Raw genomic sequence first — 23,916 nt, forward strand, 5'->3', positions numbered from 1 at the left:
GTTCATGCATGAATGTGTGTGTCTGCGTCCACCACTGTGATTGCATAATGTCCACTCGTATGCCTATATGTACCTATAATTGGCATGTGGCAGTCCTTTGTACATTTCATTTCTTCTCATTTTCACTTCGGTCACCAGTTTGGCATCAGCATATTTCTCTCTCACACGTTCCCCACACCACCTTCCCACAAATGGCATAGCAAACAGAAAAAGGCCAGTGATCCAAATGTCTCGGCTCCAACCTTAATTCATTAATTTGTTGTTTGCCTACAGCCAGTCACCCAGAATAATCCATCTGGAAAGTCCAGTGAGCTTTTCCCCCACCGACCAGAAAAGGGATTGTGGATGACTGATCACAAAGCTTACATCCACAAGAGTCCCACACTGGTGTTAATATATCTACATGTAGGGCACACACACACACACACACACACACACACACACACACACACACACACACACACACACACACACACACACACACACACACACACACACACACACACACACACACACACACATACACACATACCAAGCTTTCATCCCTCTCAGCATTTGAAGCCTACCCACGATCAATACCGATCAATTCCATCTTATGTCAAAGTATATCAGGCTTTGAGGACATTGACAACACAAACCCAGACATGTTTTTGATTACTGCATTTGTTAGGCACTGCATGCTAAATATTTTACACAGTTAGTACAAAAGAAAGAGGCTCTGTCATTTTCTTATATGTGTTACAAGTTTCTTTTTTTCCATGTTAGAGCAATACTGTGCCATGTGGTTGAGACGTTTTCTGAGATGTGTCACCTCCTTCAGCTTGGTTTGCTGCAGAGATTAGTCAATCCGTCTCACCTGAAGATACTCAGACATCAATGTTTTGAAATGAATCATTGATCTCAGAAAACCAGTTCAGAGCATAGAATTTGCATACAAGCCAAACAATCCACCTTCTGCTCATGTAGAATTCAAACAATGTCACCTGCTTCAGATCCGGCACAAACATTTACTTTGACTAAAGAATAATTGATGAGATTTTGGTCGTCAAAAGTCACTTTGACCTCACAAAACACGTTTGTGGCCATAACTCAATAATTCCTGCTAATTATGACAAAATTTCACAAAGATGTCTCAAAGGAGAGAATAATGATGGCATTTCATATCCAAAAGTTCACTGATATCATCATGTTCTGAAAAAAACTTTTCTGGCCATTATTCAACACCATAACTCAGGAACAGAGGGGGAGATAGTGATCATATTTCACATTTGGTCAGATACTGAATTGGTGACAATATCCTTGGGGGCTCATCTTGAAACTTTGATGATTACATAGATCTTCTGTGATCTGCGCTGTCAGGTTGAAGAGTTAAAGCATCCACAGTTTAGAATTTTTTTTGCTTCCCTTCAGCAACATCTATATTTTGATGTCTACTGTCAGTGAACTTTACCGGCCAAGCATGCGAACACATACAATGATTCCTTCAAAGCCTCTAAATGAGTCTGGACAGATGTGGATACAAACTTCAACTTGACTGGCTGGAGGAGACATTCAACCAAAAGGCGGTAATTCTAGTTTTTAGGTATTTTATGTTTTATGTGTAGGTGTTATAGCAAAAGTGTGTCACCACTAAAAGGAGTGTATCTACAGGTCTACAGCTCCACAAGGAGATGCAGACGCAGCAGTTAGAACCTACAACCACCACGTAGCAGCAAAACATGAGTTGGACCTCAATTATCTTGGGGCCGGGAGTTATTTGGACTCGATATTTCATTTGAATCTGATGTTCAACACGTCTTTTGAATTGGCAGAAAGGCATAGATTGGTGGAGATAAAAAGTTCAACCTTGAAAACGCAGCATACAATCATAACAAGTGGTTTGAAAAAAGGACACATAAAGCATCCATTTCTCTTCTCAGGCTCTCACACAACCTTTCATTAAGCAAACAGCTCACCCGATATATTTGCATGTTTAATTATCTTTTTACGTCTATGCTTACTTGATTCCAGCTTCTGCCTGGTAATAGCAAAGCCGAGAATCGTTCCTTTGTTCGGAGTTGCTCCCAATCCTCCACATTTTAAATGGTGTCCCCCTCCCGAGCTGTGATAATTGATGTATTTCCCATAAAGGAGTGGTAATTAAGATGATGAGATTTTCAGAAGCAAGTGTAGCATGCCAAAATGAGGGGGAGCATGTTTCAGGACTGGTTCACTTTAGCTTTATACATTTTCCTGTTTTTTTGTGGGGCTTTTTTTGTTTTTTTCCTCCAAATTGCACCAGCGCTCCTCTGTCGACTGACGTCTGCATCGTATCTGTGCTCTTCTTACCACACCTGCTTCCCCTTTCGTGTCCCATACACAGCTTGTCCTCATTTGTTTGCCCAGTGCATAATTAGCTATAGGATCACCCATTGTGTAATTATGTATTGCAGTTTGATATGTAATTAAAATTGTATCAGTATCTAGTATAATTTGTGCTGTGTGATTACCTATTAACAGTGCAAACAGTTGTGCCTAAAAGCCCGTGACCGCCCCTCTCGTAGATGTCACTGTGCTCTTCACTCAGTATTTACATACGAGCAGGTGCTACATCTGAGCAGAGAAAAAAAACCTGAATTCATAACACAACACACACTCGCATTTAGGTCTACGTGGCCTCACAGGAACACTTCTTTCAGGCAGCTCTGGTAATTGTTAAATATGTTATCATGAAGCCTTAGACCCAGCACTTTGCAGGACCGTGCACTTTACTTCAGACAAGACTTTACTCTGCTGAATTACTTAGCGCAGCAACATCACATAGCTTGTTCCTCCCAAACACAGACACCAAAACAGAGAAGGGCTTTCAAACAGCTCGTTAGAGGGCTCCTATAATAAGGCTCCAGAAGAGGGCATGTGAGGACACTCTGAGGAAACATCTTAATGAAAGCACGGGGCCACAAACTGGCCTGAATATGCCACCTTCACACATTCACCACTAAATAATTAGACTTGCCTGAAAAGTCTGCCTGGAGAGGTACTTCTGTTTTATTCAATAAGGCTTTTTTCATAGCGGGTTTAGAAAGTGCAGAATTAGTTTTTGCCTCTTGAGTGCAGGATAATACTTTATATGAGACGTTCTTTTGTCTCTACATCTTTGTGTGCAGAAGTGTACTGCACGCGGTCAGAGGCTGCACCCCTCTCATCTGACTTACTGTAAAAAGACTGTACATAAATAAATGCATTAAGATCTCTACACACGAAAACATTTACATCAGGGGTCTCCAACCTTTTTTCCTCTGAGAGCTACTCATGTGTAGTAATATTTATTCACACTGCTGAACTCCACCCGAAACAGCTGAATAAGCTTCTTTTATGTAAACAAAAACAATTTGATACTCAACCTACGTTTTTTAAAGTGTCAAATGAAGCGTTCTAAAATGAAATACCACTAATAAAATCTAGTGTTCCCACTTTGATTGGACCTCCTTCCCCTCCTGAAAGAAAAGGTCTAAGTCGAAGCCTAGTATATGGCTGGATCCTGTGTGAAACTGGAGGGCTTTTAATTTGAAAAGTTGTGACGTTCAGCACACCTGCTGTGTAACTTTAATCTCTTACTCAGTGACAGACACTTGCTTTATAGCTCTGGGCCCGCTGTTGCAATCCAGCCAAAAATATCTTATTTATTTATGAGCACCCGTGTCTTTCCAGCTCAGTGTGAGAGTCTCTGCTGTGTTTTGCAGGTGCTTTGAAGGTCGCAGTTTCTGTCCTCTGATCTCTGTGCGTCTCACTTAGGGCGGAGCTCCACCTCTGCTGCACTGACAACATGCGGAGCAGACACAGGTGAAGGAAGTGAGGGACAGGTTAAAAAAAAAAAAAAAATAGATAGAGAATGCTGAAATGGATGGCCAAATATATACTTCAGCAGCCGGCAATATACCTGGGAGGCCCGCCCTAGTAAGTCTATGAGTGGGAAACATTGCGTATTGTTTCGAACCTTCTGTGATCTGCTCAGAAACGGGTAACAAGCTACTCTGTTGCTGGCGAGAGACGTGTTGGAAACCCGTTACACACTATATCAAACCTGTTCTATTCCAGTGAATCCACGCTGAAACAAAACCGTCATACATTTCGGTAATTCAACACTGCAGACATTCAACGAGACAGCATGGTAGCTCGACATAGTTAGAGAAACCGTGGTACAGAAGGTGCGATTACCAGATGAGGAGCACTGATTCAATTGTACACTGGACAACCAACCGCTGCTCGAGCATGTAGGTTTTTTTAGGGCTGAGCAGTGGGAGACTCAATTATTTTTTTCTGTTTTGTTTTCTGTGTCAAGTTTTCTTTTGGAAACTTTTCGAAATCGTATTAGTTAGCATTAATAGTAATATTCACTTGTGTCTGTCACGACTTCGGTTTTCTGTTGTTTTGTCTATCACTCAGTTGGGTTTTTGTTTTCCTCACTTGTCTCTTGCTCTTTCTGCCCTTTTACACATTTCTGCCCATTTACATGTTTACTATATCATAGTCCCATACTGTCCTCATGCTCACACCAATCTAACCATAACACCAATGTAAAATTCAGTTCATGAGGCCATTGCCAATACGTTGAAGTGATTTTTAAGAAATGGATTTTTGCAACTATCTGCTTCACTGGTATCAAACTGTGGTTGTAAGCTTGGATATTCTCAGCTTTAAATATGTGTTACTATTGAAGTGTGAGGAAATTTCAGAAAACAAAAAGTACAAATGCAGAGGTTATTCTTGTCTTTCTAACTGGGAACAAGCTCCTTGTAATCATCTCATGTAGACACAGCCTCTCTATTTTCTCCCCCTTCCTGTTACTTATTAGTCATGTACATACAAGACCCTCTGTCTTTTCTCGGAACCCTTTAACCCTAAAGAGCAGCGCCTCTCTTGCAGAACACACAAACGCTTTTAACAACAATAAAACTGCTGCCTGTTCTGGGGCATCCCCCCGAGGAAGGACTTGAGCAGCAGGTCTGACATCCATCGTATGGATGATTAGCGTCATTAGAGCATCAGCTGCTCCCTCTCACTCCGACACACGATTCTTCCCTTCAAAGGCAGTTTGCCTCAGTTGTTGGTGTATCTCGTATCTTATTTAAATCGTGTCTTCTTTTTTTCTCTCTCTCTTTCAGCTCCTTTGACCGACAAGCCGCCAAAGATCCTGTTTCCCTCGGAAAACAGGATGAGCAACATGGAGCTTCAGCTAGGTAAGATCATCATGGGGGCTTTCCTCCAGCTGCAGTCAGGGCAATGTGTCATTTTCAAATGACAGGAAATGGATGGCTTTACAAAACCTCTCCATCACACCTCCACATGCAATGAATACATGATGCCGCTTTTATTTGCTGTAGAAATGGCAATAGAAAAACCAATTGTAAAAGCGGTTTTCCGTATATGCAAATGGTCGGCGCTAATGTCCCCAAGGCTGTTTTGTCAACAATAGACAGCCCATATGGTGCCAGAGTTCCATACGCTGGCTCACCACATGGAGAGGCGGCCGCTCTCTGTCGCCGTTGTTTGTCTTTTTTGACGTGGGGTCACAGCGGGCCTATCATGTGTGCACGCGTGCGTGAGGGAGTATATGAGTGTGGTTTGTTTGTTTGTTGTTTTTTTTTTCCTGTGACAGCATATTGCTTGATTTCTGGGCACAGTCCGTTGTCCACATGGTGCGTGCCGCTCTGTGAATGGCTAATGCGTCTGTCATGGTGAAGCCGATCAGACAAGACTGAGAGGTCTGGAAAGCGGAGAGGGATTGGAAGGGTATGTGACAGGAGGAGAGGGGAAAGGACAAAGACAAAGAAGGTGCAGTGATTCACTGAGTGCTTGCCTTTTGTCTTCTTTCTGATGCAGCTTGAATGCAGGTAGTTCATTTAAAATGCCTCCATGGTTGGCTGATCAAGAGTGAAAAATTGCTGCCGTTGATAAACTGACAGGCACAGCCTCACATGTCAGCCTACTCACACCCATGCATGAACAGGTTGCACAATGTGGGCCCTTCAGCTATTTGTGTCATTTGTCTCTTTCTTAATTCCACTGAGATTTTGGGGAAAGGGTTGACTTCTCCTTTAAAACTGTTTTGCAATTATTTAAAGATTCACCGTCAGTTCTTTCTTATGTTTGCTGCATCCCTGTGTTGTGGACTGTCTGCTCTTGTGTGTTGTGTGTGTGTGTGTGTGTGTGTGTGTGTGTGTGTGTGTGTGTGTGTGTGTGTGTGTGTGTGTGTGTGTGTGTGTGTGTGTGTGTGTGTGTGTGTGTGTGTGTGTGTGTGTGTGTGTGTGTGTGTGTTTGTGTTAAAGGGCTGGTCTACTTCCATAAAGGCTGATGTAAATCTGTGTGGCAGAGGTCAAAATATCTATATATTTTTAGACCCTGGTATGGCTCAAACTGCAGATCCTACATATCCTATGATTCAATTCAATACTATGTCTTTGTTAAATCCTCTTTGCCTGGTAAATGCATGTATCTTTCAAACTCCCATGTCTCCAATTTGAAATGCAGCGTGTCTCTAAGCTCTAGCCAAGGCAAACCAGGTGAAATCCCTGGGCTAACTCTGTAGACCTAACATAAGTCATAGTAGAGCCATAAAAGACATTAAACAGCTGTTTTCACAGGCTAATTGGCACTCTGATCTTCCAAGATAAGTAAAACCAGAAGAGTACTCTCTAATGGTATAGTACACAAGGTGTACCGTCAGCTACAGAAAGTTATGAGCAAGGCAGAGTCAGAGAGAAAGGAGTGTGTGATGTCGTGCAGTGAGCCCCCCAGGACTCTCGGCAGAGTGTCTAAAGCACATAGACATCGAAGTAAATATTTTACAGTCGGGCTCCATTTTATGCGCAAGAAAAGTTGTCTCTCCCTTCAGACGGGAGTTTCTCTGTTATTTAGCTTTATTTATTTATTCTCTTCTTCCTTAATATTTGTTGAGCCATGCCCTAAGCAGCTTTATAGAGCACTGTGGCAGATTTATGGTGGCCAGAACGTGCACAGAAAGTGCCGGGTCCCTTATGGCAAGTGGGAAATAGAGAGAGGGAGAGAAGTAGATGCGGGATCCTGTGGAGGCCGGTGGATGGGCAGTAAAATCAGAGTCATAAGCAGAGAGATAAATCTGCAACGCTGCCGGGAAACATAGACTCACTTTATCTCCTCTGCTGTTGCAACCAGCACCGTTCTCAGACGGCCTCCATCGCAGCAAGCTTAACACAACATACACACATAGTGCAGACATAAATAAAACACGTATATTACATAAACTCTCACAAAAGACATGCGGCAGAGATGCAGGGGAAAGTCAAGGAAGACGATGCAGAGTTCAGACCGCGAAGAAATGAAACCGAAAGCGAGAGGCATCAGAGTGGTCATGACAAGAAGGGGTGTCTGAGAGAAGAGAGCATTGTTGAGAGGGTGGCACACCATGGGGAGATAGAAACAGGGCATGAGAGGGAGTTTGTCTCTGAAGGAGGTTTTGTCAGGGTGTCCCTTCCCCTTCTCGCCTCAGGTCTCCTCTGTTTTGATGTCTCTGCCACTGTGTTCCTTGCTGCTGAAGGGCCAAACTCCCACAGCTACACATCCTGTCACTCTGGACTCCACACATTAAACCCTTATGCCACGCCCAAACAGCAGTGTGCATGTGCGTCTCTCATCCCAGATCTCTACTTCAGGAATGCCCCGGGATGCTTGATTGTGCGTCTGCAGGCCGGTTTTATGTCACAAATATTACTTTTGGACATCTTGACATTTCTGCTGTAGTTTCTAAAAGTGAGGGGGGGAAATATGATGTAGGATGGTTGGATATTTGTCAGCAACCATCCAGTTATTCTTTTGCCAGATTTACTGCTGTCCCCCAGTGGCGAGTCGGTGAAGTCCACCTCCAATTCCTCCAGAATAGCAGGATGATTCATGTTGCGATGTACAGGGGCTGGTGAGAGGGAACTACACAAAAACACACACGCTTGCTGGATGTGTCATATCACACATAGCCCTGAATTTAAAACAGATACGCGCACACACAGACTCACTGGCTTGGTGTTAATTCCCTCGGGATGATTTGTCATGGATTCACTGTCCTGGAGGGCGGGGTTGAGGGATTCAGCTCGCGCTTACGCAGCACTCTTCATCTCACACACACACACACACACTCACACACACACACACACACACACACAAACATACACTGGCACGAACCCCCTCTGCTACTTGGGGTGGATAGGTCACACACACGCTTGCAGTGCAGTCCTCGGCAGCCGTGGGATAATTGTAAGTGATAGAGGATTTTACTGTCCCCCAAAGCCAGCAGATGGGTGCACTCTTGTGGAAAGGAATTAGAATCCATTATTTCAGAGCGCAGGACCCAACAGCCGAGGATGGGCAGCAGGAGGGAGAAGACTTTTACACCTACTCTGCACAGCTACACCCACATGTTGTCACGCTGCTCAGTCAGAGGAGGTAGGACCTGGAATAGACCGGCACTCAAAGATGCTGACGTTCCCAGTTCAGCAAATATGTCAGCAATGTGTATGTGAAAAGATAAATAGACAGACAGTGTGGATGTCATCTTCTTCCCTCAAGATTTAAAAAACATCTCTCAGCTGGAACAAACAGTAAGATTTCAATTTAGTTTGACCAGATTGACTCCCCCTTCAAACCTCACAGAGGTCATGAAATAATAAACGGCCACATTAAAACATCAACGTCAAAGAAATATTAAAACATGACAAGTCTGGCATACAAGTGCTGCTGATTCAGAGCAGTGAGAAACAAGTTAAATGCTTTATTTATTTCAACTTTTATGTTATTGAGGAGTATTTTCATATTTTTTTGACATGATTCTATGATAGCTATGTGGCTATGAAACATATCAGAAATTGTTCACTTTCACCAAAAACGTTTGATTTGCTTTAAAACCTGCTGTGTTGAGTTTATTGATTGATCCACTACTCTGAATTATACTTATACTATTCACTGATACTCTGATATTGCCACATAAAAGCAGCAGTTAAGCAGTGAGAATTACTAGCAAAATCCAAAAGCATTATGGTTTTGTTTTTTTCTATCTGCCTACTATCAAGGCTTGGACAAATTTCGATTTCTTTTCATTGTCACATATAATCTAAACCGACTAACACATAATGTGTATCGCCTCACTATTCCTCCTCTTCCCTCATTCCCCATTATAACCTCGTATCCGTGTTCTTGTTCGCCCTTTTACTCCATCTGTTTCTATGGGTTTTTTTCATCACTTACCTCTCTTCTCTCCTCACTGCTTTACCTGCTGACTTCTGCTCGCATCGAGTTTTTAAGATTCTACAGTAGTGAGGACATTTTTGAGCTCAAACAGCGAGCCTTGACAACAAACACGCCACCTCTTCCATGGAGAAGGGTGAAATTGAAATTGACATCACTCTGGTGAGCGACGAAAGGTCAATGCAAACTCACTTCATTAAATTACTCTGACTCTTTTCTGCCTCTGTTTCCATCTGCAGCCTTACAAACACACAAACACAGACACTCTTTTTTTTCCCTTACCCACCTCAGCACATCTTTGACAGATCCTCTCGATCCCGCTCACCTCAGTTCTCCTTTTCTTCACTTCAGACATGCCTGAAAGCATCTGAGGAAGCGCGCATGTAGTTCATGTTTGAATTACATCTCTCGTCTTATGTAAAGTAATCGGTTGAGAGTAGACGTGAGCAAGCAGTGGTAGAAGAAGTAATGAGACCTTGTATTTAATTAAAAGCAGCGTGAAAACTGTCTGTTAGAAGACAAAACCTCTATTCAAAGTTTTACTTAAGGACAAAAGTAATGGCATCAAAATGTACTTAAAGTACCAAAAGTAAAACTACTAATTATGCAAAATGTTGTTTTTTTTTGTTTGTTTTTAAATAAAGCATACTATATAATCATATTATAATTTTTGAAAATGAATGTGTGCCTCACTTTAATGTGGAAGCTGCTGGGTAGCTTGAGTATTTTCCCTGGGGTCAATAAAGCCTTATTTTAATCTATTATAATACACAACTATTAATTTGTTCATCCCATTTTGTGTTATTAATCTCAATACTAAAGTAAGTGAAGTTAATAAATAGATGTAGTGAGGTAAAAAAAAAAAACATTTCCCCCTGAATTGGAGTGTAGTAGCAGGACAAGCAAATGCCTCAAAGTAAAGTATCTGAAAATAATACTTAATTACAGTACTCGAGTAAATGTACTTAGTTCCCCTCCTGCCCTGTGCTGAAGTGCAGTATGTGTATATCCTTTAGAGAGAACAGCCGCAAAGCCTTCTCTCAGCTGGCTGCGTGTTTAGGGATGTTAATTTTTTGTGATGAATGACATATTTTTATTGTAACAGAGAGGGAAGGAATCACACACAGAGCTCGTAAAGGTCACACTGCAGATACGTCATCGTCCCAGTCCCACAGTGACCCAGCGTTAAGTAACCCACGGTGACCGGTAACTAGTGTGTCAGCAAAACAAAGCTAAATGTTTAAGCATGTGAACGGTCGTCATTAATCATTGAGTCTTGCGCTGAGAGCAGGAGGCTACAGCATGATAAATGAACTAACAGCGCCTCTACACATGCCTAACAGGGAAGAGAGGGCGAGAGAGGAAGGCAGGGAAGTGAGGAAATATACAAAAACAGAGACGGACGCAGCGCCACATAGCACACAATAGAGTCAAACACAAACATCCCACTGTTCATCACGCTGTACACTGTGCAGAGGTTTGTTTACAGCGCCTTTGAATTCACTCAGTCAGACTCAGTTCCCCTCAGTCACAGTCAATCAGGCCATGAGAAATAAACCCACTTTCGATTCATACCAGGTTTCTCTGAGGCACCAAGCAGACATCGGACTGTGAGCCACTGTCTTCGAGCAGCTGTATTTTTAACGATATGTCCAGCACTGTTGGTTTTAATAGACTTAATCATCAGCCACTGATTCACCATGTTGTATTAGAGGCAGTCAGTGAGAAAAGGCTGTGTGACCGGCTGCACAGTCCAGAAATTCAGTGATTTCACCGATTTAGTGCGGCCCCTCCTTAGTTTTTGCCTTTTCTCTTTTTCTGTTGGCAGAGTTCAGAACAGTAGTTCAAAGCAAAGCGTTTAAGAGTGTCAGACTGATTTATCAGTCATAGTGTCCATTCATCTTCCACTTAGTCTGCACTGAACTGTTGCACTGAGTCTGTCCACCATACAAAAAATTATCCCATAGAGCTTTTGTACAGCTTAGTACTCGTCTTGCTCAACCAACTTATTTCTTACAGCTTCACTATGATTATAGTCCAGAAACCCTCTTTGCATTAAGGTTTTCTCAGCCACACTGAAGGGAGGACCGATCGGCAACTAGTGGGTGTGGCCAAGTGCGTTGACACTGAAGTCAAATATCGAGGATTTGAGGTTTTCTTTAAAAGTCTGCAAAGGTCATTTACAGACATGGTGTTGTAGTCTGCACACACTGGGGGAGGATCTCTGTTGTTTACAGCTTGGTGAGTTTCAGCATACAACATATGGTGGTCAATGCCAACTAGTTCAAGGCTGTTCCAATAGTTTCCAAATTATCCCCAGATTGACTCCCAGTAGGATGTAACACCGGAAACAACCTCAATGGTGTGTGCCTGGACCCATTTATTCATCCCATGAATTTTGGTCCAATAATACCGGACTAGTTCATTACGATCCACAGCCACGTTTTAAAGTTACACAACCTCTAGTGGTCATGTAAATAACAACAATCTGGTGTCATGCAGGAATGACACAGTTAAGATGTCTGTATAATGTTTGTTTTTTTCCATGTTAGAAGCAGGTGGATTGGCTGAATGGTTCGATACAACAGCAGGCTTTAGCTGTATGTTGTTCCGAGACAGTTTTACATGTGCAGTCACCTGTCACAAATGTCTGTGCCTGTATTCTGTATTCCAGCACTGGGAGTAATATAAAATACAAATAGGACCTTACTGAAGTCTACCTGCTAAACACCACTTAAAATATACATGAACTGTTTTAGGAAATTCAATATAATAAATATATGGCTCTTATAAAACACTTATGGCACAAGGCTATGAATGGGGTAAACAAAACAGTTTGGTTTGTGTGTCTGGGATGTTTTTGGGAGGAGAAAACACAGCATGTTGGCTGTCAGCTGATTGTCTTTGCGACCTAGAAGATGTGAGTCAATGCAAGTTGACGGCTCGGCCGCTATTTGTTTGGGTTTGCTGCGTCAGGTCCATAAGGCCTAACCCCAACCAGGAGAACAGATCTGCTTCATCTCTGTCTGGCCTCATCTGCCTCTGATGCTCACTGAGAGGTAATCAAAGGAAAAGGAACGACCCCCCTCATCCCTGCATCACTCTTTGTTTGATACAACAAGGGCAGAGAGGGGAGACATAATGAGACGTGTCGTATGAAGAGGGTCTCTACTTTCAGAAACTGCCCTTTCATCCTCTTCCAGTCACCACCAACTCTGTTCGGTCATGGTAGCAATGGCAAGGTCAGGGGATATCATCCATAAGATGCAATGGAAATTGAGCAATTGACCCATTTAGCAGAACGAGATGGATGTACAGTAACGAGAAACGATGGAGGGAGGATGGAGAAGTGAGAAAATTATGACAAGGAAAGGGAGAGATCGAGGTGGAGGGGGGAGGGGGCTGGCACTGGAATGACATGCATGAACAGCAAAGCGAGCAGGGGAAAAGACGGCTTTGCCATTCACTTTGAAGCTTGCTCCACTTCTGTCTCTCTTACGTAACAGAAAAATGAAGAAAAACAAGTGCCAAAAAAACTAGGCAGGGTGGAGAGAATGAGAGAAAATATGAGAAAAAAAAAAAAAAAAAAAAAAAGGGGGAGGAGGCAAGACAGAGACTCTAAACTTCAGGGCTCTGATGTTTCCGGCATGCAAGTGGCTGTATCTGGACGATGGAGTTAGTCACCATGCTGCACCGAGCTTTGGTGTTGAGAGAGGGGTAAAAAGAGTTAGAGGGAGATCAGTTGGTGGTGTGAAGAGAGACAAGAAAGGAGTATTGAGAGGAGGCGGTTGGACAGGAAAAGATAAGGAGACAGAGGAGGAGGGATAAACAGAGAGGAGAAGAGAGGGACCACACTGAACATTTGAACCCCAGAGATCCGTCTACCGTAGCTCTCTTTCTGCTTCTCTTTCTCAGTGTTACATAAACGGATCTCTCCATCCTCACTGCTGACAAGTATTAAGAGACCAGCTGAGGCCCCTTCACATACGTCTGTTCTTTGTTAACCAAGGACGACCCCCGGCTGGAGGCCACAGCTCCATCCAGCAGCAAGGAGCACTGTTGCTCTTTAGCTACCACCTCTGTTACCGCTGCCCTCTTTCTGCTCTACTTTTGCTTTTGTATGACAATCAATCTTCATGATGTCACCATCGCCCACGGCAGTGAATGTTGCTATGGAGATCAGTAGATCTGCAGTGAACTACTGCCTTAGGGAGAGTGTGTGTGCACGCTTGCATTAGTGCGTGTGTTTGTGTGTGCATCTTTCTGAGGCTGTGCACACGGTTCATCTTTAATTGCCATCTGCAATCTGCATCCTGAACACAGTAAGTAATTCGAAGGGCCCAGCATGTGGTAAATAGCTGAGACTCATTTACAAGTGTGTTAATGGACTTTCTCTGTCTTTTGTCTTTCTTGTTTCCCCCTTCTCTCACCCACTCTCTTCCTCTGCTCGTCTTTCTGTATCCATCTCTCTCTCTCTCTCTCTCTCTCTCTCTCTCTCTCTCTCTCTTTCCTCTCTCAAAATATACTGCAGAGTAGAGTAACAGTATGGAAGTGGTTTGTGCATAATTTGCATAATTTTATGAATAAACACATAGGCAGATAATTATCTTCAATTTTGTCATTACTGTAAACATTGCTGGATCGACTATGATTGGCTGCTGCCTGTATTTTAGAGAATAGAATAGCCTGCGGGGATGCTTAAGGGGAAGTATAGCCAGCTTGAAATGAATTGAGGTTTTCCAAATTTGAAAGTCTCGTGACTGCTGAGGAAAAGTGCTTAGGATGAAAGAAAAAGTGTGGTAAATTTGAAATGAAAAACCAGATAAACCTTTTTAACTGTAATTTACCCAGTGGAGGGATGAGAGAAAGCTGCGTTTCTTTGAGCTATTTTAGCCTATGCTTGCAATTTCTTCCTTCTTTTCAGCTCTTTTCTCCTCCCAGCGTCTTTTCCTTCCTGCCTTAACTACTCTCTTCAATGCCTGAAATGTGTTATTAGTATTAAACAATGGAAGAAGAGGCATTTTAAGTACAAGCTTTACTTTTCTTAATAACTACCCTACGTGGTAATAATTACCCCCTTTGAAACAAAAGGGAAAAAACACTTCTTGGGTTACTAGGCAATAAGCGTGCAGCTGGAGCTGAGTGTTAGATGTGTTTTTGTGTGGGTGCACATTTAAATATACTCGTGTAATGTATAGTTTAGCACTTCGTTTTCAGAATGTTTTTGTCATCCACTTTACTGACAGCTTAAATTAGTTTCAACAACCAAAAGAAAACCAAAACAATCACTGTCGTGTTTTTTTCTGTTTAGTTTGGTTTCTTATTTCTTTAATGGTGATTTTTAGGAGATTTTAAGGTTTTCTGTTTGACACAATTGGATTATGTATGTGTATGTTGTCATTTCACCACACACACAAATCCTTAATTTCACTACCAGTTGCCAGCACTGCTTTAAAGATTAGGTTTGGATTTTTTTTTTTCACTGTCACTGTAAGAATTCCTCCTCTTCATAGTTGCTGTGAATCAATGCTTCAATGTGACTACATTGCTACATCACAGATGTTTGACAACATCCATTGTCCTCAATCTGTTCAAAAATGTGTTCTGAAGTTTATTCAAGTGGGGTTTTTTTGTCCTGAAAGTCTCTTTCACTGCCATTCAGTAAGGGAAACACTGGGAGGGAACAGAAGAGGGGAATTTGGAGCCAAAAGGCTATCTTTAGTTTGGATAGTTGATTTATCAGACAGCTGAAGTTGCATATTAGCTTTGTTTGAACTTTGCAAAGAAGAACTGTGGATTTTGTATCCTATCTTGCTCAGACAGATTGACTATTTATCTCGCAATACAAAAGCCAGTTCCAATCCAAAGTGCTATTCTTTTTTCACCAAATTTAAAGATTCTTTTCCAAACAACAAAGTAACACGAGTCAAGTGACTAACAGCAATGGAAAAGACATCCTGGTGGTGATGGAAATGGAGAAGCCTCAAGGAAACCGACTTGATGACTTTATACAGCAACGTTTCTTGAAGGACTCGGCCAGAAGAGACAGAATAAAAGTGCTCATGGGTTCTCTGAAGTGCTCTCTCTTAAATCTTTTTCACCAGCCACAGCCTTGAAACTTGCTCAAACTGGGAACACCAGACTTTATTCGTCTCTACTAACAACAGACCTTGCAATCAGGCAGTCATTGTGACCCTCCAAAGATAATTTTCCTTTCCAGATACAAATTTCTTTAAAGTTTCCCTGCTTTTTTTTTCCCCTCTTTTTTTTTTTTTTTTTTTTTTTTTTTTATCAGCGATCAGGATTACCTTCCTAAACTTTGACCAGCTGGCATCAGGGGAAGATAGACTTTGGAATGAATGTACATTGTTAAAGTCTGGTCGATACCTGATCCACTTCCATAATAAGGTCAATTTTTGCACTGATATCTGTCAAAATGAGGAATCAATCAACATGACACTGTATCAAAATGACAATGTATACTCTACTTCGACCCTGCCATTCCTGTGGTTTAATAACAAATACCTGCTGTCTTTAGAAACCTCTTAACTGGCTCCCGTTGAGCCCACATTGATCTCAGTGACTCAGTGCATGTGAGATTGAGAATATGGATTGTTTTTTGATAAAAGACAGCTTTCTCGCTGCCTCGGCTTTCTCCTCCATGCGCGCTTATCTCAGTTTTATGTTTCAGGCTAAAGACTGTGACAATGGGGGCAAGCTCCCTTAACTATCTCGCAGTCAAGATCTCTTATTTTTATTGCCTCTGTTCAGCGGAATTAGGTAAATCCACATAATCTACCAAACCAATCACATTCTTGACGAGTTCTGGCTCAACTACCATCACTCTCCACTGCTTTGAATTGAGTCTTCTCTCTCCTTAAATCTCCTTTACCTCATTTGCATGGGATTTAATACAGCAGTGGAAACTTCCCTCATTATTCTTCTCAGCCTTGTGTAGCATACGACAAAGAACCAGGCAGTTTGTGAAGCTGTCTTTTACCTGCTGGTAAGTTAAAATCAGTCAGTTTCTCTTCCAGTCAAGACAATCATGAGGCTAACCTTACATGACTTGTCTTGGGATAAAGCAGCATATGAATATGTGCTAGATATGTGCTTTTTTCCATTTTTCCTTTTCATGTCAAAAGGAGATTATTTTCAAACTGAAAGTCTGAAACTACAGTATTTGGCTTTCAGTCTGATTATTAGGATAAATCTAGGACTCTGTTATCTTCACATCCTTATCTGACTTCTTTCTCACATCACGCATGTCTCAGGAGCACTGTGGGAAGCTTCTGCATTATGTTGCTCGCACTTATGATGTCTAATTCAAACCAAAACAGAAAGTTTATTATCCTGAGTAGATCCTTAATCAAAGTGCTGCATCTCACGGCGTTATGTAACAGAACTCAAAGCTGATGCTACGAAGTGTAAAAGTCTAGTCAGAGGAAGTTTTTTTTGTTTGTTTGTTTCTTAAGTGCTGCCATGTCTGACATGGACACTGTCACACTGTTTGCTCACATTCATACTTAAAATATCTAATGCCAATCCTCTCCCAAAACAAGTTTTTTTTTTCATGTTCCTGTTGTTGAATGTTTAAGTTTCAATATTTGCAGAGTTTTATACTACTGATTTTATTTTCATCTGCTGAAGAGGGAAAGTTTCTGTTTATCACTGAAAAACAAATTTTACGGGGACAGGCCTACGAGCAGGGTTTGTGACATCACAAACCGTTTGGAAGCCAATTCTGGTCCAACAGTCAACTTACACAGGTATAATGTGGAAACTTGAAACCTCCAGTGCTCGTACACTGAGATTGGACTTTACAGTGAAGTGTGAGACATCTTCTGTCCAGCAGTCAAACTTAAAAATTACAAATATATTTATAGATTCTGTCATTTTTAATGATTGAAGAGTCGATGTCATTTTAAGAAGTTTAACAAGTGCATTTTTTGTGGAAAAACTATATTCTTATTCAAAGTTTAATATTTTTTCAGGCATCTTAAAACATGTCTGGAGAGGATCTTAAAAAAAAAAAAAAAAAAAAAATTCTTGTGTGATGGAAAAAGAAGGAGCCCGTGATTCCGACTCCAGAGATTGTTGTTTGTGTCCCAAACCATGAAAGCCCCTTTTCGGTCATGGAATTTATAAATAAGAGTTGTGTTTTGATTGTAAATCGCTTTTCTTTTTATAGTTTCTAGAGGAATTTGTGTATACCATGAGCAAAATGAATAAAAAATAAAAACTTTTCCCTTAAAGTTCCCGTTAGCCACATCTACTCCTCCAGGCCGGATGATGAGACACTGCCAAACAAACGTCTCTGGCCTGTCATCTCTCCTCCTCTCTTTTCTCACCTTGTGTTGCTGTCATTGTCTGTGTCAACAGTCAGAGGTAAATTCTTGCAGAGCTCCCACCATCTGTCCTCTGCTGCCGGCTGGCAATGGACGCTGTTTGTTGTGAGGACGCGCCAATCTGAGAGGTCTGACTCTTCACCTCAAATCCACCACGACTTCACTTGTCAGGTGACAGTGTGTTTGCGTGGCATTTGTAGAAAGGGCTCATTATTTTTGGTTTTGAGTTTCTTTTTTCAAACAAGTTTGAAAAATCATGTTGAACATTTTGATTTTTTTTTTCTTGTTTGATTTATATTTACTGACTTAGTGGCACATTGGTGCTTACCATTTTCTTCACATTTACTACCCTGGTTTACCAAATATTTTTAAACAGTGTTTTCTCATTCAAAATCAGTTTAAACTTTTCTGGTTGTATTAGAATTAACCGTGGAAATCAGTAAAACCAACTATTATGACTCTTGTATTTAAATAATATTATAATTGTGTATGCTTTTTATAAACCTATTTAAGTATCACAATGTAAGTCTGGCCCTTTTTCTATGTGAGGCGTGGACAGCAGACATTACCTTGGACTCCTTGCTGCTATATTAATCTCCTTTCTGGCCTCTTCTAGCTTAAGTTTTCTTCTACTCTGTGGCTTTTCTAATTACATGCACTTCCCTATTAGAGATAACGTGACCTTTTGTGTGTTGGCAGCTTTCCGTGTGACCTTTAAGAGTGAGGCAAACTGAGAACAGATGTGGATCGAGTGGAGCATAATGTGGAGCTAAAGTGGACTCCATCACCGAGTCAGCCCGAGTGGGCCATTACAACATTTTGTCCTCAACTGGAAAATGAGAAAATTAGTCACCTTTACGTACGCGCAAGTGTAGTGGAGTTTACAAGGACTTCTCTGACCTCATCTCTTGTTCTCTTCAGCAGAGCAGGCCCACCAGATGTTTCTCAAGTGATCTGTCACTTTCACTCTTTGCTGGTGTTCCTCCTCATCAACTTTTCCTCGCCACTCATTGGTTTTGGACTCTTGCCTCTGTTGTCTCTCTGCGGCTTCATCACGCTTTCAATTTATCACTGTCTTTTTTTGCGAGTCCCATTTCTAGACGGGTTTTTTTCCCCACTGAAACCAAGGTGGCGATAAGGAATCATCCTCCACTTTAATTTACAACCTTCTTCTGAAGCATATGATTTTTAGAGCTGCCGTGAAATTAACGTTGGCCTGTTTATGTTCATGCTTCCTTTTAGTTAAGCTACTTTTTAGACTGCATTTTGAAAATAAATTGTCTTTACCCCCTCTATATACTTTACTCACCGAGTGAGTGAGTGATAATTATAGTGAAGGTAATTTAAGGAGAAGGGTATGTCAAACATGAGGGCCTGGCTTTATGGTTGTAGTTAATGTTTAGCAGCTGGTTAGAAAGAGCGGTGAAAAATGCGTATTTTTACTGTATACACGAGCACAGCATCAACACTATAATGGTCTCTTTCCTTCAATCAGGCTCCCTCTTTCTTTGTGTATGTGGTTACTCAAGCATGCATTCATCTTATTTTCAGCAGAACAACAGTATTCCCTTCTGGCTTTAACTCTGTTTGTAAAACAAATAACTTTTCATTACCTGGATTCCCCGTGCTCTGCAGGTAGTTTGGCTTTTCACCTATGTGAATTAACAGCACGCACACGCACGGATGAACACACCAGGATACAGACCACACATGCATGCAAACAGACACACACTGCCAGGCCCGACTGCACAGCTGTTGTTCATGTGTTGTCGATCAATGCCTGTTCTTTGCACGCATTTTTCTCCACAGCCACATCCTTCAGGTCTTCCTGTGAGACTGTGGTTTTCAATTGGTGGGTCGTGACTCAAAAGTGGTTCGCTGTGCCATTTTGAGTGGGTTGCCAATGTGAGCGGGGCAGAAAAAATTGTCAGTTTTTATCATTTTGAAGTGAACGGAACTTCATCAGCTAAGTAATCATGACAGTAATGTCCAAAACAAACATCCCATTTGTCACTATTTAGCTCACATTAATGATTAGGTGAGTCAGCTTTTACATTTACTTCAATGTGAGTCTGAGGTTTTTTTTGCATTTTACACAATTCAGTTTAGATTCTTAAAACTTGAACAGCATTGCCAGTTTGAATTTTTTTGAAAAAGCAAAGATGGTTGTAGTTCAAGGTAAATCTGTCTTTTTATTTAATTGGGTTTTGAACCCTAGTTGTACTTTTGTTTTATTTTTTTCATTTTTTTTTTAAAGTACACAAAGGCATCATGTATTACACACTATCTTCTTGGGTGTGAATTTGAGTGGCCCAGAAATTTTTATCATGTGGACCATGACTTGATGACAAATGAAAAATTTCTATCTTGAGGCAAGACCAGTAAAACACCGCTGTCATCGCCATGTCAGTTGAATCCCCGACACCTCAGACCACAGTCATGCAAAAAAGCTCGGCAGCTCAGCTAGACAACTTGGCTCATTTTATTTAACGCAACCTGAGAAATAAGTCAAGTAAAGTATGTTTGGAGTAACTGATCTCTCAGCAGGAACAGCCTGGGTGTCCCATCATGGCTTTTACCCTGACTGGGCACAATCCTCTTTTTGGGGAGTCCAGCACCAAGCTGTAGCTGGTTTGGTTTTCACCTAAAAAAAAAAAAAGCAGTAGTCCTGCCCTGAACTAATTTGGCGCAGCATAATGTGTGAAGTCACTTTGATTTGCCTCTAAAGTTGCTATCATGTTGGGACAGAGGCAGTCATATTACACATTCACACTCACACACAATGTGACAACGAATACGTTGATTTCCCAGCTGGGTGCTACAACATATCATTTTAATTTTGATTGTTCCAGTTTCTGCAGAGTGATGTGGTTGTCTTGGTGGGAATGATAGCGCAGTGCAGTGGAAAAATACCGAATGGTAATGATATCCTACAAGAGAAGTTCCAGTCGTGCAGCGATAATCATTTCTACAGGATTAAGTCCTGACCCACATCAGCCGGGCATATTAGCATTCTGAGAGAGTACTGCGGCAAGATCCCATACAGACTAAATGCCTGCAGTTCATAGGACGGGAAAGGAAAAGTAGGAGTGAGAGACAGAGAGTGTGGAAGGAGTGAAAGAATGAATATGGGAGCGATAGTCCTCCTTTTTCTTTTGTTAGGACTTCCATGTTTGTTGTATGTGTGTTTTTTGGCATACTTTTTACGACGTGATCTCCTGCCAGCTTGCGGTTGAGGCTGTGGATTCATTTGCATCTTAACTTCTGCACCAAGAGAGGTATCTGTGAAATTCCCTGTACCACAGAGACATTAGGTGGCTGACATTCAGGTTCAGATGAACTTTATTCAAATTCTATTGATTTGCCTTAAAGCCATTGGCATGTAAATGCAAAGGAACCTGCAGGCAGTTAAGAGACCAGATCCTTTTCTTTCTTTTTTTTTTTTTATTACGCAGAGCCAGATCAATCAAAGAATCACAAAATGCAGACAAACAAGCAGAGGTTTTATGTTCTCCTCATTGCACACCCAGAGTGCCTCTAACCATTTTCTTTCGAACTAACATTCTGCTTCTTGGCACTTTTCACCTGTTTCTATTTTCAATGATAGTACTCTCTTTGATCTACAACGTAGTCCCTGTGTTTTAACACTACAACGCCTACGGTTGTCATTTGTGTGATAGAAGGTTTGATAGTGTAACATCTTCTAGTAATTACAAAGTTTAGCAAACAGGTTTTTAGTGAGCCTCTTGCCTTGAATCTTCCGCTCTGATTTACTTTTGTTGTGGGTGTTGGCAGTAAGCAGCAGACGGTTTGTTGGAAATTATGACACTGAACTGCTGGCCCGCTCAAAACTATTAGGAGAAAATTTTTTTTTTTAATTTTTTTTATTCAATCTAGAGTTTAATGTTTTTGGCCATCATTTCTGTCGGTTATGGTCACATAGCTAATTGCTCTGCTAAAGATTCAAAGAGGACATTTTGCTCTAAACAACTTCCCAACAGTATCCACTGGAGTAATCAACACGTGTAAATTCTGTCTTTTTAAGGAAGATATGAAGTATATCCAGTTCTTTGAATTTTGCATTGCATTGCAAAGTCTTATATTTGATCTTTCCAACCACCACTTCTTTGTCACATGACCTCCTTCTTCGACCCTGGTCGTGAATCTGTGTACTTTTCATGCCGAAGCAAAACGTGACACTGATACGATATCCTCTAGTGGACTGACGGGTGTATTACACGATTTAGCATTAAACCGTGCTGAATGAATGTGAGGCTGACGCTGCCTAACCTTGGTTAACAGGGAACTGTATTGGTGTTTAATCATCTAATTTGCTTCAGTTAGCTCGTTTGCTCGTATGGAGGAATGTACTCTTAAATGAAAAATGTTGTATTTCTTAATGACAGTATTTTTTAGTAATCCTATAGCTGTCTCTCTGTTAAATGAGACTGCAGACTGGAGTCTCTGCTAATGAAACGAGCCGGAAACTAACCTGTACCAAGTGTCATATGTGAATGGCTGGGCTGAGCATGCATTCAGTACGCCACCGTCATACACATATGTCAAACACTCTAGTCATGAACTCTTGTTTTGTTTGGTTACCACATACCGTAATTTCCGGACTATTGAGCGCACCTGAATATAAGCCGCACCCACTGAATTTTTAAAAAATAATTATTTTGAACATAAATAAGCCGCACATGTCTATAAGCCGCAGGTGCCTACCGGTACATTGAAACAAATGAACTTTACACAGGCTTTAACGAAACACGGCTTGTAACAAAAATAAATAGGCTTTAACGAAACACGGCTTGTAACAAAAATTAAAAAATGAGTGGTAAACAGTAGCCTACCAAGAAAGTCATTGGTCACTATCTTCCTCCTCCTGTGCACTGAAACCACTGAAGTCATCTCCTTCGGTGTCGGAGTTGAATAGCCTCAGAATTGCTTCATCCGATGTTGGATCGTTTTCATTGTCGCTCTCGTTACTTTCATCCGGAGGCAAATTCCCCGCTGAGCTCATGCTGTCCTCTTCAACACGCAGCAGTTTACCCGTTGAATCCATAAATTAGCCGCGTCATTGTTTAAGCCGCGAGGTTCAAAGCGTGGGAAAAAAGTAGCAGCTTATAGTCCGGAAAGTACAGTAGTCAAAACTGTTTGCACTCATGAATACTGAAGGTACTACAGGTCATACATCAAGCTAAAGTAGATCTGCATTGCAGTGTTCAAGCTTTCGATGTGACTCATTTGGAGTCAGAGAAAGTTTCAGTGTAAATTAACAACTGCTTACTGTACAACTCAACTCAAACAGCTGGAAATATTTTCTCTATTTTGCCTCTAATTAAAACCAAAACGCATATTTCTTTTCAGCAAACTCCCCATGAAGTGATTAGGAAATTACAGGTCCATAATTGTGTGACTTAAAAGCCTTCTGACATTAGTTAATGAGGATAATAATTCCTGTTTGGTCTGTAGGAAGCAGTGTTGGCAAGACTGTCTGCAGATGCTGAGTGAAATCTTTGACTTCATTTCACATTCACGTGTGCGGAGGAGGGATATGACGTAGTGCATAAGTGACTTTGCTTTTTTATGTACAGGAGTAATGACTGGAGTATGTTTACATGTTGGTTTTTTTTCCCTTGTTGAACTAAATCTAATGCAATTTTATCAAATTATTTTCCGTACCAGTCCAGTCTGGCAGTTTACCACTACTCATTTTACGTATTTTATAAAGAGGAGAGATAATTGCAATTCAAAGTGTAACATCTACAATGAATAACACTTTGTTAGCAGCTCTGACGCCCCGAGAAATTATGCATATGTATAAGTAAATTGGTTTCCTATTGGCTTTTAGACTTGCAAGGCACAATTCACAAATACATAGTACACTGTTGTGACAAACATAATCACTGTTGGATATAACATTTTGTAGTGAATGTGGTGCTACATTTATGAAATATACAGCCGGCGGGTTGTGGCTCAGATGGTGGAGCTGGTTGCCCTCTAATCATAAAGTTGGAAGTTCCCCAATTGGAAGGTGTGCGCCTTGCATCGGGGCCATTGTTGTGTAAATGTACGTTTTTATGTGAGCAGATGAATAGGAGACAAACTGTAAAGTGCTTTGAGATGCTAAAGTGATAAAGAGCTATACAGGTGAAGGCCATTTACCGTTTACTAGAGTCAATGTGAGGTGTTTAATGGCACCATTAAACTTCGCGGACAGGGTTTCTCATCTTGACTCTCATCCTGTGAAGTTTAGGCAACAAAAGCACTTTTGTTAATGTTTAAAAAAATAACCTTTAAATGGTCATAAATT

At 41.3% G+C, this 23,916-nt stretch overlaps 1 protein-coding gene across 5 annotated transcripts in view; it reads left to right on the forward strand.

The window, feature by feature from the left end:
- The window catches only part of il1rapl1a (interleukin 1 receptor accessory protein-like 1a), a 160,993-nt gene that overhangs the window by 105,198 nt on the left and 31,879 nt on the right, over positions 1–23,916 (forward strand). For all 5 annotated transcript variants that reach the window (XM_069707063.1, XM_069707061.1, XM_069707066.1 and 2 more), the window contains exon 6: positions 5,145–5,219. In XM_069707063.1, the coding sequence (XP_069563164.1) occupies positions 5,145–5,219 (75 nt within the window). The remainder of the gene's footprint in view (positions 1–5,144; positions 5,220–23,916) is intronic.

This window comes from Brachyistius frenatus, unplaced genomic scaffold, assembly GCF_029030835.1.
Source record: "Brachyistius frenatus isolate BFR_SWC_R1_liver_20210118 unplaced genomic scaffold, ASM2903083v1 Contig_66, whole genome shotgun sequence".
In the NCBI taxonomy this organism is placed as follows: domain Eukaryota; kingdom Metazoa; phylum Chordata; class Actinopteri; family Embiotocidae; genus Brachyistius; species Brachyistius frenatus.